The sequence below is a fragment of the Choloepus didactylus genome, chromosome 3 (genome assembly GCF_015220235.1).
Source record: "Choloepus didactylus isolate mChoDid1 chromosome 3, mChoDid1.pri, whole genome shotgun sequence".
In the NCBI taxonomy this organism is placed as follows: domain Eukaryota; kingdom Metazoa; phylum Chordata; class Mammalia; order Pilosa; family Megalonychidae; genus Choloepus; species Choloepus didactylus.
Genome location: NC_051309.1, coordinates 96,367,828 through 96,385,034, shown reverse-complemented (window position 1 = coordinate 96,385,034; position 17,207 = coordinate 96,367,828). Strand labels below are relative to the sequence as shown.

The window sequence follows — 17,207 nt, the reverse complement described above, 5'->3', positions numbered from 1 at the left end:
TGCTGAGTATGAGCAGAATGTTCAACTAGGATGAACTTAAATGTTTGGAAATGAACAGAGGTGTCGGTAGCAAGATGTGAGAATAACTATCAGTGCTGAATGGCACGTGAATGAGGTGGAAATGGGAAGCTTAGAGTCATATATGTCACCAGAAGGAAAGTTGGAGGTCAAAAGATGGGAATGTATAAAACTGAATCCTATGGTGGGCAATGTCCATGATTAACTGTACAAATATCAGAAAACTCTTCCATGAACCAGAACAAATGTATGACAACACAAGTAGAAGTTAATAATAGAGGGGCATATAGGGAAGAAATATATACCTATTGCAAACCATATACTACAGTTTGTAGTATTTCAACATTCTTTCATAAACAGTAACAAATGTACTATACCAACACTACGAGTCAACAATTGAGGGGAGTTGGTTAGGGATATAGGAGGATTCGAGTTTCCTTTTCTTTTTCTTTTTTTTTTTTTTTTCCATCTTTCACTTTATTTCTTGTCTGGAGTAATGAAAAGTTTCTAAAAATTGAACAGAAATTAAGTGTGGTGATGGATGCACAGCTGTATGAGGGTACCAGGGGCAACTGATTGTACACTTTGGATCTTTGGATAATTGTATGGTATCTGAACAATCCCAATTAAAAAAAAAAAGTCACTGTCAAAAAAAAAAAAAAAATCAGTTTCCTCCTTATTTGCCTTTGCCTTACGTTGGCACTTTGTACTGATAGCCTGAGTTAAGATTGTGCTGTTGGATTTGTTATCAGTCATTGCAATGAAATAGAATCCTTGAATTTTGGAGCTAGAAGGGCCTTTAAAAATCATGCAGTTCATTTTCCATTAGTTAATTTGGTGTCCAGAAAGATTGAGTGATTAACCTGAGGTCATGAGGTCTTTTAGTGATAGAGACAATATTAAAGCACAGTTGTCTGCTAATTTTTGATCCATTGCTTTATCCACATTACCAATTAAGCATACATATTTAGACATACATATATATATGTTTTCATAGTTATATACCCTAGATTATATCTGATATACTTTTAAATTTCAGTATTTCTCCCTTTTGACCACCCCCTATCTCTCCTACCTGTCTCCAACTCATTGTTCCTACTCCATTTAACATCTAATAAGTCCCATTCCAATAATTTTCAGAATTTATGTAATCATACACAAGTGTATCCGTATATTTATCACACGCATGAAATGAAAATGTATAGAATCTTTCTGTATCTTTTCTCATTCAACTATACCTTGGGGACATCCCTCCCAAGTGAAAGATTATAGCCTAATTATTTACTTAAAATGGTTTCATAATACTCCATAGTAGAGCTATGTCATGATTTATTCTACCATCCCCTCATTCATAGAATCCAGTTTGTTTCTAGGTTTTTGCCTTTACAGATAGTACAGATAAATGTACTGCTATCCATACATGCTAGTGTTTTTATTTCTTTGAGATAGTATTGAAATCATTGTGTCAAAGGGCATGTGTGTCTTAAGTTTTAAAAACTAAACTGCTCCCCCAAGAAGGCTGAGGCTGTAAAAATACACGTTTGCAGCAAAAATTAATGAAAATATTTCCTTTCCCTAGATCCCCACAGGTCATAGTGTTATATTCTAATTTCTTTTAAGTTTTTGCAACTGTAATTGGTGTTAAGTAAAATCTGGTCATTACTTTATTAGCATTTCTTTGACTACAGATGAATGGGAATTTTTTCTCTCACAGTTTTGAGGTTGGGAAAATGTCCAAATCGGGGCATCATCAAGGTTATGCTTTCTTCCCAAGACCAGATGCTGGTGATCCTTGGCTCCTCTGCCACATGGCAAGGCACATGGCGGCATCTCCTGGATCTCCTGGTCTCTCCCTTCTCTTCTGGGTTCCATTGATTTTAGCTTCTTGCTTCTGTGACACTCTCTCTCTCTCTCTCTCTCTCTCTCTCTCTCTCTCTCTCTCTCTCTCTCTCTCTCTCTCCAGTCCATTTATAAAGGACTTCTCTAGTAATAGGATTAAGTCCCATCCTTAACTGAAACAGCCTCATCAAAATGTCCTTCTTTCAATGGTTTCCTACCACAGAAATGGATTAGATTTAAGAACATGTTTTCCTGTGGTACTTATAGCTTCGAATCACCACACTTGTCAACTGCCTTTTCATATTCTTTATCCATTTTTCCAATGAATTATTTTTTGTCCTAGTAAATTTTTAAGAGCTTCTGTTCTATTGTAGATATGTTTGCCTTTCCTCTAGGGTTGCAGATATTTGTTGGCAAGATTATTATATTTGTTTATGGTACCTTTTGCCATGCAAAAGTTTTGAATTTTATTTAATTCCCTATGTATATATTTTCTGTTTCTGTGTCTTCTGCCGTGCCTAGAAGGAGCCAACAGTCCCTTGCCCCTAGACTATATTTATGGTCCCTGTATTTTCTAACAGAAATTTTATTTATTTACTTATTTATTTTACATTTTAACCTTTAATCCATCTAAATCCATCTAGAATTTATTTTTGGAATTGGCGTAAGATAAAGATCTAGTTTTTTTTCCTTCTTCCAGATAAATAGTGTTGGCCAACCCCTTATATTACATAATCCATTCTTATACCACTAAATTGAAACACCTCTTTTGCCATATATCAAATCCTCATTTATATTTTATCTATTCCCGGATACCCTATTTTATATATCTATTTGTTTATTCCTATTTCAGTACATATTGATCTGATTGCAAGTAGCTTTACAGGCTTTTCTGATATCTACTAAGGCAAATCACACAAATGACTTCTGATATAGTTTTCAAATGCTTAGGTAAATACATTAAAAAGCTATTTGGTAGACAGTAATACCATACAAGCAGAAATGAATATATCAAAATAGTTCTTGTGTAATAAAAATTATCTTTACAGAATCTTTCCAAGGTCTATTTTTATATAAAACAGATATGGGAATAAAATGTTTCTTGTGCCTAGAAGTCTTATAAAAATGATGATTTGGTGTATTTTTCAGTCCTTAAGTGATGTGCTGTATTAATGGTGCTGTTTCCTTGATTTGCAGGTTGGTTCTTCAGAGGAATTATCCCTGACTGTGTCTTTATTCTGAGCTACAACTGCTTCCCAGTGGGAGCACTACTCAAGGGAGAGATTCCTAAAGAGAAATTCCATGGGGACTGTACCTGACCCTCTAAGATCGGCTAAAACTTCCCTGATTGCAGCTTCTGGAAAAGAAGAGGATCTAGGAGAGGTGGGGTTGGCCTCACCTCAACATCACGCAGCCCTCCTGTGTAAGAACACCAATGGCCTGTCAGGAGTTCCTGCCAAACCAGACTTCAACCCCAAGGCAGCTGCTGAGGCCCTGATGCAGGCTCGTGAGCATGAGAACACCCATCCAAACATGTCTTCTCCTGGTGTCTTCAATGAAGTGGACAAAGTGTCTCCCACACTCATCTCTCCTGGTAAAACCCAGCTACCAGGTAACAGTGAGCCCATAGCACCAGCTCCGTGTTCTTCAGTAGGAAAGGATCTTAGCCATGCACCATTTAAAATGCCAGCCAGTCAGCACACCCATCAGGCCATCCCAGGTGGTCAGCCCAAGGCCAGCCCCTCATCAGTACCTGAAGATACCCAGGGGAAATCGCAGAGAACGTCAAAGGGAGAGCAACCCGAAAAGTCAAGTTGTCCTGCAGGAAGCATCCTTGGCAGCAGCAAAGATCACGTGCCCTGTGATTTTCTTTCTCAAGAAACAATCGAGGGAAAGGTGCAAAATCCAAATACAGCAGCCCAGGGCTTCAGTCATTCAGCCTCTCCTGTAGGTGGACCTGAAGGGGATCAGGAGCAGGTCATTTGTGACTCTGAGATGAGGTTCTGCGAATCTCCAGCAAGAGAAGTTGGATATTCAGAGAACAAACCACCCTCTGCCATTGTCTCGGACACCCAGTCCATGACTTCTGTGACACCTCAACCATCACACTTCAGTAGCAAAGGTTCAACATTTCCTCCAGATCCAGAGAAGGTGCTGTCCCAAGTACAACAGCAGATATCAAGGTTCAAAGAAGCAAGTACAATGACCAACCAAGCTGATAGCGAGAGCAAGGACATTTCCCACAGGGCTCAGCAAGATGCTGAAGTGCAGGCTGTGGCCAGTGTTGAGAGCAGATCAGTCTCCACGAGTCCCAGCATCCTCACTGCATTCTTAAAGGAAACCCCGGTTCCAGAGCATTTCGAACAAGAGCAGCTGAGTGTCATTTGCCATGGCAGTGGCAGCAGGAGCCACACATTGGAGCTCTCTGACAACACGCTAGTCTCCCGGGAGTCAGGTCATTGCCGTGTCATCATGTCAGAGGTGCACAGCCAGGCAGCTGCAGCTGTTTCTGCAGCTTTCCAAGGGGAAAGTAAATCATCATGCTTACCAGCTGAGGTTCTTAAATCCTCATCTATCAACATGGCATCCAGTCATGCTCAGGAAACATGTAAAGAAGATGGGAGGTCGGCAGGAACGATACCAGGGAGGGAAGAAGCAACCGTTAAACAGCTTTCAAGTACTCATTCTAGCTCCCTGAAAGCTAGCCCCATTGATCAGGCTTCTATCAGGGTAGGCAGCCAAGCTGAAATAAGTCATGGAATGGGGAAATTTGAAGCCACACCATCTGAGTTTATGGTGAAAACCATAAACGACCACACAAGAGATCCAGATTGCAAACAATCCAATGCTTGCAGCTCCACCAGCAAAGCTGACCAGCCTGGGAGCTTGGATCCCACTGATAAAGGAGGTGCAAGGGAAAAGAAGCTCACGTCTCCTCAGATAGTAAAGGAGCAAGAGTCTACTGGCATCAGTACCCCCGATGAAAAGGCAGAGGCCAGAACCTTACTTCTCAACCCTAAGTCTCAAGAAAGTGGAGGCACAGCATCAGCGGCTAATCCCACACCCTCTCCAATGAGGAAGAACCAGGAGAGTACCCTAGAAGAAAATAAACAGACCAAGACAGCCACAAGCCTGAGCCTGCCATCTGATTCCATGGGTGATTCTAGTCCAAGCTCTGGGAAGAAGACCCCTTCTCGCTCGGTCAAAGCCAGCCCACGCCGGGGCAGCCGGGTCAGTGAGTTCCTCAAGGAGCAAAAGTTAAACGTGACAGCAGCTGCCGCTCAAGTCGGACTCACTCCAGGAGAGAAGAAAAAGCAGCTGGGCGCGGACTCCAAGCTGCAGTTGAAACAGTCCAAGCATGTCAGAGACGTTGTGTGGGATGAGCAGGGCATGACCTGGGAAGTGTACGGTGCCTCCTTGGACCCAGAATCCTTGGGTATTGCGATCCAGAACCACTTACAAAGGCAAATCAGGGAACACGAGAAGTTAATCAAAGCTCAAAGTGGCCAGACCCGGAGATCCGTTTCCTCAGATACTTCTTCAAATAAAAAGCTCAAAGGAAGGCAGCACGGTGTTTTCCAGTCCATGCTGCAGAACTTGCGACGCCCCAACTGCTGTGTTCGTCCTGCCCCTTCTTCTGTGTTAGATTGAAAGGAAGTGAGCATGGGGGCTCTTGTATACACTTAGGGTATTCATGAGTGTCAGTCTATGGGAAAGCTTACTTATATTGTTTTTCCCAGAGACCAGGAAGAGAAAGAGCTATTAATAGAAATCCAGTATGAAGTACAGGAAATTGCTATTAAGAATTGTAGGGTCCTTTGACTGGGGCTCCATAAATAAAAATGCCATTTCAATTTGAAAGGAAGTATGAGAGAAGAGAAACAAACTTCACTGAAGGTTTATAATCTTAATGAAGTAGAAACAATATTCACTAGGTTTTTTTGGTATGATGTTGCTTATAGACAGCATTATCATTTTACATGTGTCATTTTGTATCACTGCCTCAATTTATCACACTATGGCATTTCCATCAAAATCCCTGCTTTATATTTAAAATGGTAAAAACACTATTAGCAAAACACTTAAAATTTCTAGTCCTATTGCAATAAGAAAGCTATAACCACACAAATTTTAAGTGATAACAACAATAAGGTAAAAAATTGAGACAAATTTGACTCATTCCTAGTCAGATGATGTTAAATAAAAGCATTTAACTGCATAAAGTACCAAATGTTAATTAATATTTGTAAACATATGCAAATAACACTTTTTATGAACCTTGTTATACCTGTTAATAAATACAAGAAAGTTATATTAGAGAAATTGGCTAAGCTTTTGACTATAAATACTGCCTACATAAAATATGAACTTATAGATAGATTTTCCTGCGCTGAAGGAAAGGTGCATCTCTTTGATTTTGACTAGATTAAATTCGTTTGTCCTTACCCTCTAGAAAGTACCTGATAAATTCTTTAATTTATCATGAAATTAGTGATAATACTAAATTTTATGTTTTTAGGCAACACAATGTTTTCTGGTAACATTCTACTGAGACTTACGGTTCTAGTAAGGAATTGTGAATAGCCAATCACCAAACATTCTTTTCTGTGTTGAGTAAAGGAGAGCCCCATAAGTAACAAAAACAATATGTTTAATTTAAACTCCAATAACAGGATGGCATTATGTTTTTCTTTTGATTCAATTCAGTAGCTTCTAATGGAAAATGTAGTTAGTACTAACCAAATAGGAGCTTCCTTATACTGTTTGTATGCAGACTAATATCATCTAATTGCTTAAATCTATAATCTGTAATAAAAAGGTATACTCTGAATTTTTTTTTTAAGAGAAATTCCATCGTATCTCATCTTTAAAACCCACTGAGAGAAGAGGCCCTTACAAAAACGTGGTTTGAGCTTTGGGTGGGCTGTGATACGTGAGAATATAAGCACCTATTTGAGCTCAGCCTGCACTTGTCCCTGGAAAAGGACAGTGTCCTTCTGACCCATGACTGTCCTCCAGGCACTGGCTTGGGATGACGTGTCATGGCTTTAAAGTTAGGACAGTCTGAAAGAGAAAAATGAGCTAGAGCCCTGGAAGGGATTCCCTATAGGGAGAGCACAGGCCTCCATCTTGCGTTTAGAAAATCAGGCTGATTTTGTTGTTGCCGGGGTGCTATTGTTTTCTCCAAACTCATTCCCTCTGATGAGCCAGAAAAGAGTATCTGTCCGTGTATTATCTCTCCAGAGACTCATAAATGCCATTTGTGCAGTAAATTCCTAAGATCTGCTTTGGCTTTCTTTCATTTTCTTCTATTTTGCAGATTCTAAGCATAGGGGAAACAATTATACCTGGACTTGAACACCACAAGCTACATGGGACACAACCTAAATTAGAAAAAAAGCCATTGATTTCTTTCAAAGCAATCTGACTGTATATGAAGCCTGGTAAGCAGACCACAGTCACACCATTCTCACACCCTGAGAACAGTAATTACAGTTGTAATTAGAACTTACAATGTGACTCATGTTTCAGTTCCTTAATTGGCCTATATTAAGAATGATATCTGAAGTAGAAACTGCCACCTATGCTTAAATCATTAGAAATTTAGTATAAAAACCATTTCTCTTTTGGTCTTAAATGCCCAGTTTTTGTTGTGTTCACATTGCATCTGTTGTTTCAGATGCCTTTGCCAGAGCATAATCTGTCCCATCTCCCTCTCCTTGGCTATCTCCCTCGCACATCGGCACACATGCTGTGTATACACAGAGTACACCCTGCGTACACAGTAACAGATGTCAACAGTACCCACTCCAGATGGGTGGGCCCTGTGTAATCCTCTGCTGTGAGGCATAGAACAGGCTGTTCCTGCATTAAAATAGGAGAGAAGAAAGAATTTAGCATCTGGTAATAATATTTATTTTCATGAGTTTGGAGTAACCACATGATTTATAAATAGTTAAAAGAAACAGAGACCTAAGAAGAGTTATAGGCATTTATCCCAAACTAGGTAAATTGGAACTGCTGATTTGGTATTACAGTTGGGGCTCTCAAATTAAAGGTTTTTTTTGAAAAAGGAGGTTTGATGTAATAATTATAACTGGTTTTCTTTGGTGCTAGAACTAAATTCTCTAATTCTACAATGCTCTAGAAATTGCCACCAAATACTATCAACACTTTCTTGTTTTGCTGCTTATTAACTCCTCCAGCACTAAAAACTTTCAAAAACAATAACAGAAATAAATCATCAAATGGCTAAATGAGATAGGAGCCTAATGAAAACAGCAGTTTTGCATTATGATACTCTAAGGTACTAACTGACAATAAAACCTTTGTTTGAAAATTTTCCTTCACTTCAGTCTATGCAGCGTAAATAAACATTTAGGACATCATTTGCCACACCTTAGGTTCATTCAGCAAATGAAGTTGCAAGACAATGTTCATGGTAGACTCTTTGAACCTGCTGTTATTCTTTTCAGTTATCCACCTTCATGACATGCTGGGTTGAAAGTTGTTTGTTTTTGTCCTTAATTTCTTTTAGATATGATTTGGTCCTTTTAATGCATTTTAGTTTGTGAAATATAGAGATGATTTTTTTATCAAATCAAGAAATATAAATCTTTTCTTAAACCAATAGTAAAAGAGATGAATTAGAACTCAGTGTCTGGAGGATAAGTAAACATTTAAAATGTCAAGATGCTTCTACCACTTACCAGGTGAATACTAGAACTTTTAATTTAAATACTGAATTATCTGCTTTTATGACCACACACAAAAAAACATATCACATAGCTACATATATTGCATAGCTAACACATATCATCAGTGTTTCCATGTGTTTATCCTTAGAGTGCTTTCCTGTTATGTCTTTCTGGATTATTGGTATTTGATCCCCTAGACCAACTACTGATTAACCTTAATTGAACATTTGCTTAAGTCAAGGCTAACCAGAAACTTTTTTGTTTTCATCCAAAATGAAGTATTTATAAAATGTGTTTGTATGCTTTCCTACCTTGACAAGCTCGTCTGTATTGAATATAATTTGATCTTTGATGAGTTTTGAATCTTGAGTTGTCTGATGTTCACTATTTTACATACCAGTGTTCTCCATGTTACAGGGTAAATATCAAAATTGAAATAAATTGGACTGAATAGTCATGCATACCATATACCCTTGGGGTTGAATTTGGAACCAAATCCTTAATAGGAGCTTGTTGTCTTAAAGTAGAAAGCAGAAAGGGAAATGGCATTTGGCTACATCCCAGAAACTTGAGGCTTTACCTTTCCAATCTTATTTTAATGTTATTCCTCTCATTTCTGGGAATACCTATTATTCTGGGAATACCTATATACCACACAAATAAAAAAACTTTACAGTTTTTTTTTACAGAAGAAATATACATCGAATTTCTGTTAATGTAAATTGATTGGCCTTTGCTATATCCACTCTATCACTATTTTGCCTCCAATATGTGAGTAATTATCGTCTTCTTCCTCCTCCATATTGAAAAATATTTTAAAATGTGTCCACTTTTAATGCCACATAATTCACTACATCCCTTGTTTAATTTTTAAGAAACAGTGTAAAGAATAATAATACATTACGATAAGGTTTGCATATATGTATGTGTTTTTACTGAAAATAGGGCATGTGTGGCCTTGTGTAAGCCTCTACCTGTCTGATTTACTCATTGTCTACAATGCTACCATGGAGATGAAGCTGTTTACTCTCTGTGGCTTTTGTCCTAAATGGTGTTTGAGAAATGAGACCCGTGAATTTCCCTTTGTGATAGTAACACAATGAACTCAGCAGTATCTTGGATAAGTGAGCTACCTGCCTTGTCCACACCCTGTTTTGTCTACGTGAAGAATCAAAAGTCACGTCCACGTCTGCTCCAGTGTTTGTGATTTTATATTGAGATCTGTGCATTTTGCTTTCTGTTAGCAATTCTTGATGTCATATATGGCCTGCTTGGTTGATTTCTCTCCAAATGTGGGTCAGCTGCTACCATCCGGCAAATAACAGGTAATATGCTGAATCTCTTGTCCATCCTTGTAACTATATCCTTTTTTATGCAACTCTGCAACTGGCTGAGTAATTATAAATGTCATCTGTGCAGACACATTGGCTTAAAGATGTCTGTAAAATTTTAGACATTTTTGCAAAGCAGGGGAGAATCGTCCTATAAGTATCGAAACAGATTTCCATGAACTTGATCCTATTCTTGGGGAAAAAAAATTCTCTTAGGCTACAGGAATCAAATAAGCTTGGTTTGCAATGACGAAGGACGTAAGCGGAGAGAGATTGAGGTAGAAAAATTCTGTTTTACAGGTGACATCTGCCAGAGGTCATTACAGCTACTTTTAACTGTGAACACTCACCAGCTAAACTACTCACTTGCCACAACCAAATAACCTCTCTAAAGTAAATCCAGTACATCTGTATATATGTGTAGATAGAAACAAACAAAAAATCCTGAAACATTACTGTTAGCTATTAAATAAATCAATGGGATGATAATTATAAAGGACATTCAAATAACTGTGGACCTTGGTGAAATGACTACAGGGGTCAGAATGGTGCAACAAGATGTCACTTAAAAGTTTTTTTAAGACCCAGATATCTCAGATACTAATCATGAGAATAAAGACTGTTGAATATGAAATTAAAGCTAAGCAATAATGTGCCAAAAATATGAGGCAGTTATACCAGCAAGTGCATCTATTATGGGCACACCATTATGTAATTATTGTTTGCGCCATGAAAACTGACTGTAACCCACAAGATGAAACAAGTGAAGGCATAATATCTGCTTTCTTGCCAGAAAAAACTTGTTTAGGAGCTCCATAAAGACATATAGCACTAGTGAGCATTAGAGGAGATACGGTTAACATCTCTGTTTTTATGCTAGCCAAGACAGAAAAGGAGTCACCAAAAGTCTTGCTGGCTGAAAATTCAACAGCTCTGACCAGAAACTTCGATGAAATGAAGGGGTTAAGCATACGGCCCATACTCTTCCTAAACACTAGCATGCAGAAAAGCAAGTCAGTGAACTCTTCTCAGAGCAGTAACAGCCTTAGTTATGAAAAATGGGTTCCCAAATGTAAAAGAATTAAAATATGAGTACTCATATCGAAATAATGCCTTACAGAAAATGATACTACAGATGGGCGTTTCTAAATACTAATTCTTTGTCAAGTATCTTTATGAGTTCAAGTTCAAAATTAATTGGTTGAGAAATAGTGGGAATAAAAATAAGGTATTTCATACTTCAGAAAAATACACTGAGGATCAAGCAGCATGGTGATAATCATGATGAGATACCCTAGTGGTTTAAGTTTTTAAGGAGAATTAAATGGGAGAGATGCTAAAAATTTTCTTGATCTTTTCAAGATGAGGGGGAAGAGGTCATCCATTTATTTCCAGGGTGAAAATTATAGCTTGCTTTTTGACACTGCTGCTGCTGGCATTACTCTGTAATTTAAAAATTAAATTGTCTGTTCTTTAGCAAAACTTTGAATCAGGTCAACTATTTTTTTTTCATACATATCATTGCTTTTATGATCATGTAAAGGCTGTGTACAGAGCAAAACTACTGAATGATTAGAAGGGGCCAAGTCCTGTTTATCAGTATTCCTTAATGATTTTAGTTTGGATTCATTAGCATTTATTTTAGACCACATCTTTGAGTAAATTATCTTTCATGTTTTCCATCATGTCTTCAAATAATATTTGTAAATTAGGAGACTGCAGTATTATAGTCATGTTCCCCATCCCTAGAGAGGGTAGAGACTAATTTTTGTTTTAAGGACACCAGGAGATACTTTTTATTGAGGTTAGAAAAGGTCAACATGGCCTGAAAACTCAAGAAAGAAATATGCTAACAATTACTAAATTTCTAAATGTATTTATCCCTAATGTATTTATCCCTACTAATATGTGAACAATATGTTATACATAATATTGTAGCTGGCTGTGGTATGTCAGTACACTCTGTAAGTATGTACAGTCTGTGAGTGATTGGTTTTCTATTTTTATGTGTAGGAAAAAATGACATGCTCTATTCCATTTTAAGGCCAAGTTCTCTCACCCTGTAGGCACATGTACAAAAGTGAGTAAAGCCAACAAAATAGTGTATATGTGTAATCAGCAACAGAATTTGTCCTTTCATTTTTGAATGCCAGAAAGGACTGGGTTTTATTTTTATCATCTTCAAGAGTAGATAACATAATTATCACGTAGTCCAAATATAGTAATCAGTATGTTGGCATGCTGCTAAACATGCCAGGGCTAATTAACCACTCCATTAGTCACAGGTAAGGTCAGTTGTTTGACCACTGGGATGATTTACTTTCTTCACACATCCTCTCTGTGTTAAGTGTGTGACTAGGATGTACATACTATGGGTGTAATTGTGTACATACCTTGTATGAATTATCTCAACCCTCAAAGCAGATGCAAGAAAGCAGTTAAGAAGAAATGGTTATTCAAAAGCCTCAAAAGGGCTAATCAATAGGTATTTTCATTTTCTACACAAAAATGTATATATGGCATAACTGTAAATAGCTTACCTACATAAATATGCACATATAAATGCATTTTATTCATGCTGGTGTATTTAAATAAATCACAAATTAAAATAACTAATTGAAAACTACATCTTTCCAAGACTGTTCTGTTTTACTAACAATATTTGATCACATGCTCCTCATTAAATGGTGTTTCTCCCTGGTAGAGATGTAGTATTTAGAAAAGCCTAGCATCCTGAACTACAGAAATCTAGTTAGCATCTTAGTGAGGCACAGACTGGTACCTGATCAGCTTCAAAGCTTTAATGGTGTACTTCAGACACCTAATTTTCTATCTGGAAACATCAGACACTGGGGAAAACCAATTACGCTTTTTGGACTCCATTTGGACAATTATCAGTGTGTTTATTTGCACAGGCTGATAAAAGCTCAACATTTTTTAGAGCAATATATTCCTAGATTTCAAAAGAATGTGTTATCAATTGAAGTGGAAAATGATCACAGGCTTTCTTCACTTGAGGTCAGCAAAACAATGTTTAGCAACACCAGAGGGAAGATGAACATTAAAATGAAAGAAAAAATTACAAATGATGTTGGTAGGCTAATAGGATACTAGTAATTGGGAGTTCCTTAAAATGGATTCAAATAAATTACTGTTACCAATACAGGTGATATTGTGTAGACTAGAGAGCAGGGTTAGGGTCGTTAGACAGCAAGTGTCAACACTGGACAAGATCCGTCAACTTATCATAATTCTAATTGGTAAATTCATGTTGTTAGAGTTTCACTTCTTCTTAAAGGGAACGTTCTACTAATGATTCAGAAAGTCTGATCTTGTTCCTAAAAACTAGTATGATTTGGCCCTGATTCCTTGAAACACTAAAAATTATGTTGGGTAAGTATTAGATTGAAGATATGAGTGGGAATACCAAAATTGCTCATTATTAGAGAATTCCATTCAGCAAAGTGCAAACATAACCACTTCTCAGTAGAAAATTCAGAATAACATTTAAATATTCATGTTTTAGAGAATTAACGTGCCATCACTGTCTCTTAGCTAAAAACAAAGGGTTAACCAACCATAAAGACACTACAATAATGACCATAATTGGCAGTATTTTTTTTAACTACCAAAAATGTACTTGTTGAAAGGGCAACATATCTAACATCTTGATGATTGTCATTATCTGCTGTTGCTTAAAAGATAAATATATGTACTTAACTTGGAAGATATACATTAACTTAAATGCCACCCAGGAAATGAATCACTGTCAATATGAGAGTAATGTATGTGTGTAAATACTCAGCTGAAAAGACCAAAAACATAGTATAATGTTAAATCATTAAAGAAACAATATTCAAAATGGAAAGTCCATATGAATTACCCATATTGGAATCTAAAGTTGTCTTTTCATGCTGTCATAAATGGTTTCTTTAATAAAGTTCCCATCCTCTGGATAATGACCCGCCAATGAAACTTCATTTCCTAGAAAAAGATGAAACGTTATGATTTGTACATGGATAGAATAAGATTTTGTAATATGTACACTTCCACCTTCACTCTGCATTTGAGTTTCGAATGGATGTTCAAGATGCTGAAATTCAACTGGTGACTTTCATCCTTGAAAAATTTAAAATATGATTTTTGCATCTCACTTTCCATAATAAACAGAGTATGAAATTTACTTTTTTTGTTGTTATTTTTGCTGCTGCTGCTGTTGCTGCTGCAGTTGAAATTGTTCTTTTAGCCTTGGATGTTTAGAATCAGTTAATTTTCAGTGTGACACTAATTCAATGCCAGGACTCTGCAGTGGAGCTGAAAGTATTTATGATGAAAGTCATTTATTTATTTATAAGAGAATTCCCAGAGAGCTGTTTTACCTGATTTTGGTGGCACAGCACAGAGTGTCTGTGTGTGTGTGTGTGTGTGTGCATGTGCTTTTACTCTTCTTTGGTGAGAGTGATGAGTGTGGCATACATGGAGATACGGTCAGGCTTAACTTGTCTTATGTCCAGGCTTAGCTGCCTCTTGCCCAGAGCCATCCAGGTCTGTGTAGTTCTAGCTTCTTCACGTAGTCTTTGTGAATAAATCCGAGTCCTGCAATTCCTGGAAGGAGACAGAAAGCCCTACTGTGTCCTCCAATCCAGCTCAATCCCTTTTGACCTCCCTGAATCTGTCCTCATCAAGGAACCGTAGGGAAGATTGAGTTCAAGATTTACGCATCCCAAATCTCAAAAAAATGATTTAGTGAAGTTTCCATGAAATTTAAACAAATTGGTTCAAAATTTCCAAGGTATATTCTCCCTCTGACTACTCTGTGTATAAACACCTGCTATTTCAGATTAAAGTGGTGTCCTAGAGCTGCCATCATCTAATTCTTCTGAATACTTAGACATTCATTCTTGGCAAAATTAAACCTCATGTGTTTCCAAGGATATAAATGCTATCCATGAGGAAGTTAGATTGTGCGACATTCCTCAGGGTGACGAAAAGAGATTTTTTTCTTATGTCTCGAGCTGTTTATGTCCTACCAGCAGGTGTTTGTCTCATTAAGTGTAATTTCCAACCAACTGTTCTCACTCATCCACATCCTCAACTTTGAGTAGTAGACAGAAGAGGGGCCTTCTTAGTATCACTCTGGCTTCACTGGACTGATTGTAAACTCAAAGTATCACATTTCTTATGAAACTCCTTGTTGTAAATCAAATAGGATCACTTTCGGTCTACCACACATTCCTGATGAACTCATGAATGCCAACATTGTTTAGTTTTCCTTAAAACCAGCTAGACTATCAGTTAACTAATGTACGTGGTTCTAAAAACTGCAGTCAGTTTTTCCAAATATAACACTGAGGACATGTTAACATAGTCAAAATTCAGATTGTCACGGTGGAAGCTGAAAGTGCTCATGGAGGTTTCTAGTGGGTGTATTGGCATCTTGGGACTATTTCCTGACATCGTTTTTTATTCCTACTTGACACCTCTCAATCAAACTGCACAGGAACTTTGGTCTACCATGCAAAAAGAAAAAAAATGAAACAAGCAGAAAGTCATTACTGAAGATATTATAAGTGTTTAAAAATAAAACATGATAAGACTTCTTAAAGGACTGGAAAATATTTGCTTGTTATCTGAGTCCTTTAAGCTGAAATTCATAGGAAGAATAAAGGCTATGTGCCAAACACTTAAATGCTCCCATTATATGTCTCAACCATGGGAGGTATTGTGTTAAAATGTGCTCTATTTTTGGTTATTTTTTTCCATTGCAGATTGAGACATATGAATTGGATGACTAAAGTGATATGGGGAAAAATACCAGGCTTTGAACCAAAAAACCATGGGTTCAGATCTCAGCTTGGAATCAACAAGCTAAATTCCTTGTCCAGGTCATTTAATCTCTTTGAGGCTCAATGTTTTCATCCTCAAAATGAGGATAACAATACATAATTTGCAAAATTGTGTGTATTGAATGACATAATTAGGCAAAATAAATATTCTTTCCTTCCCCTGCTCCTTTGAGTTTTGTTTTCTTCTTTGCTTGAACTTTATGACTGTATTATAAAAATGCTGGAATTTTTCTATTTTCTCCTATTTAATAAACTTTTTATAAATCTATATAAATATAATGGTCTCAAACACGACTCTGAGATCAATAAGTTGTGACTTTAAAAACATTTTCCTTGTTTGTTTACAACAGGAGGACAATACATTGAAAAACGTTCAGCTCTTCATAATCGGGAAAAAATTTTGATTAACTTTCTTCCATCAAATATTTTTAATGTCAGTAAAAAATTAGCAATTCTAACAAAGGAGGAAAAAAAAAGGAAACAATTGGTAAATTTAGATACATTAAAATTTACAACTTAGATGTGATAAAAATTCCATATGCAAATTAAAAGAAGTCTTATAACTGACAAAATATTAAAATCTAGAAAATATGAAGAATGCCCACAATCAGTTGCAAAAAGACAAATAATACAACATAGAGGTTGCCCAAACTATATAAGCAAGCATCATAAATGTATGAAAATCGGCTCAGCTTCACCAACAAACATCTATCCTCCACAGCCACGTGCTACTGGAATGACCTTCCGGATTCCTCAGGGCTGAGGCAAGAGGTTTATGTCCAAGAGATGGAGGAAAGTATTTTACCTACAGCATGAAATCTGCAAGTTGGAGCTCTCTGGTGATGTGTGTGTGTGTGACTGGGCACACGCATATGTAAGGGAGGAGTGTGAGGCCCTGGAGGGAGTCTCCAAAGAATTCACAGAAAGCTTGGGAGAGAAAGTCAGATTTAAACACCTGCCACATTCAGAGAGTACAATACTCAGGAAAGGGTCAGTCAGGCCTGACCTTTCAGATCCCTTTTCCTCCTCTCCTTCCCTGGTCTTGACCAGGTTATTGATCAGAAACAGAATCTCTAGTTGAAGGGGTTGAGGGAGAGAAATGAACTCAAATCACAGTGCCCTCCCTTATGTAAGTCTGTAGCAGCAAAAGGGCAAAATTCTCAATTGTAAACAGAACTATGATTATTACATGAGACTGAGTGTTTTAAGTCTGAATTGAGCCTACATTTGTAATTCTGAATGACCTGTGGCTTTTGAATTAAGGGGTTCCTAAAACTGAAATAGATGGGAACTGCTAGTGACCACTTTGCCACCTGATATAGGGCTTTGGGTAAATGGAAAATACTGGAAGTGTTTGTGTTTGACCCATGAGTAACCACCATGATGCTTGAAACCAAAAGTAAATGTAGCTTGTTTATTGGCACAGAGTCACTCTCTCCCTTATGCACCTTGCTCCTTCCCACCCCTACTACCCT

General features: G+C 37.3%; 1 protein-coding gene across 1 annotated transcript in view; it reads left to right on the top strand.

Annotated features, from left to right (window-relative positions):
• The window catches only part of GPRIN3 (GPRIN family member 3), a 71,028-nt gene extending 55,133 nt beyond the window's left edge, over nt 1-15,895 (top strand). The window contains exon 2 of the mRNA XM_037830254.1: nt 3,055-15,895. Coding sequence (XP_037686182.1) covers nt 3,160-5,508 — 2,349 coding nt within the window. The 5' untranslated portion in view covers nt 3,055-3,159 and the 3' untranslated portion in view covers nt 5,509-15,895. The remainder of the gene's footprint in view (nt 1-3,054) is intronic.
• Nucleotides 15,896-17,207: the final 1,312 nt, after the last annotated feature.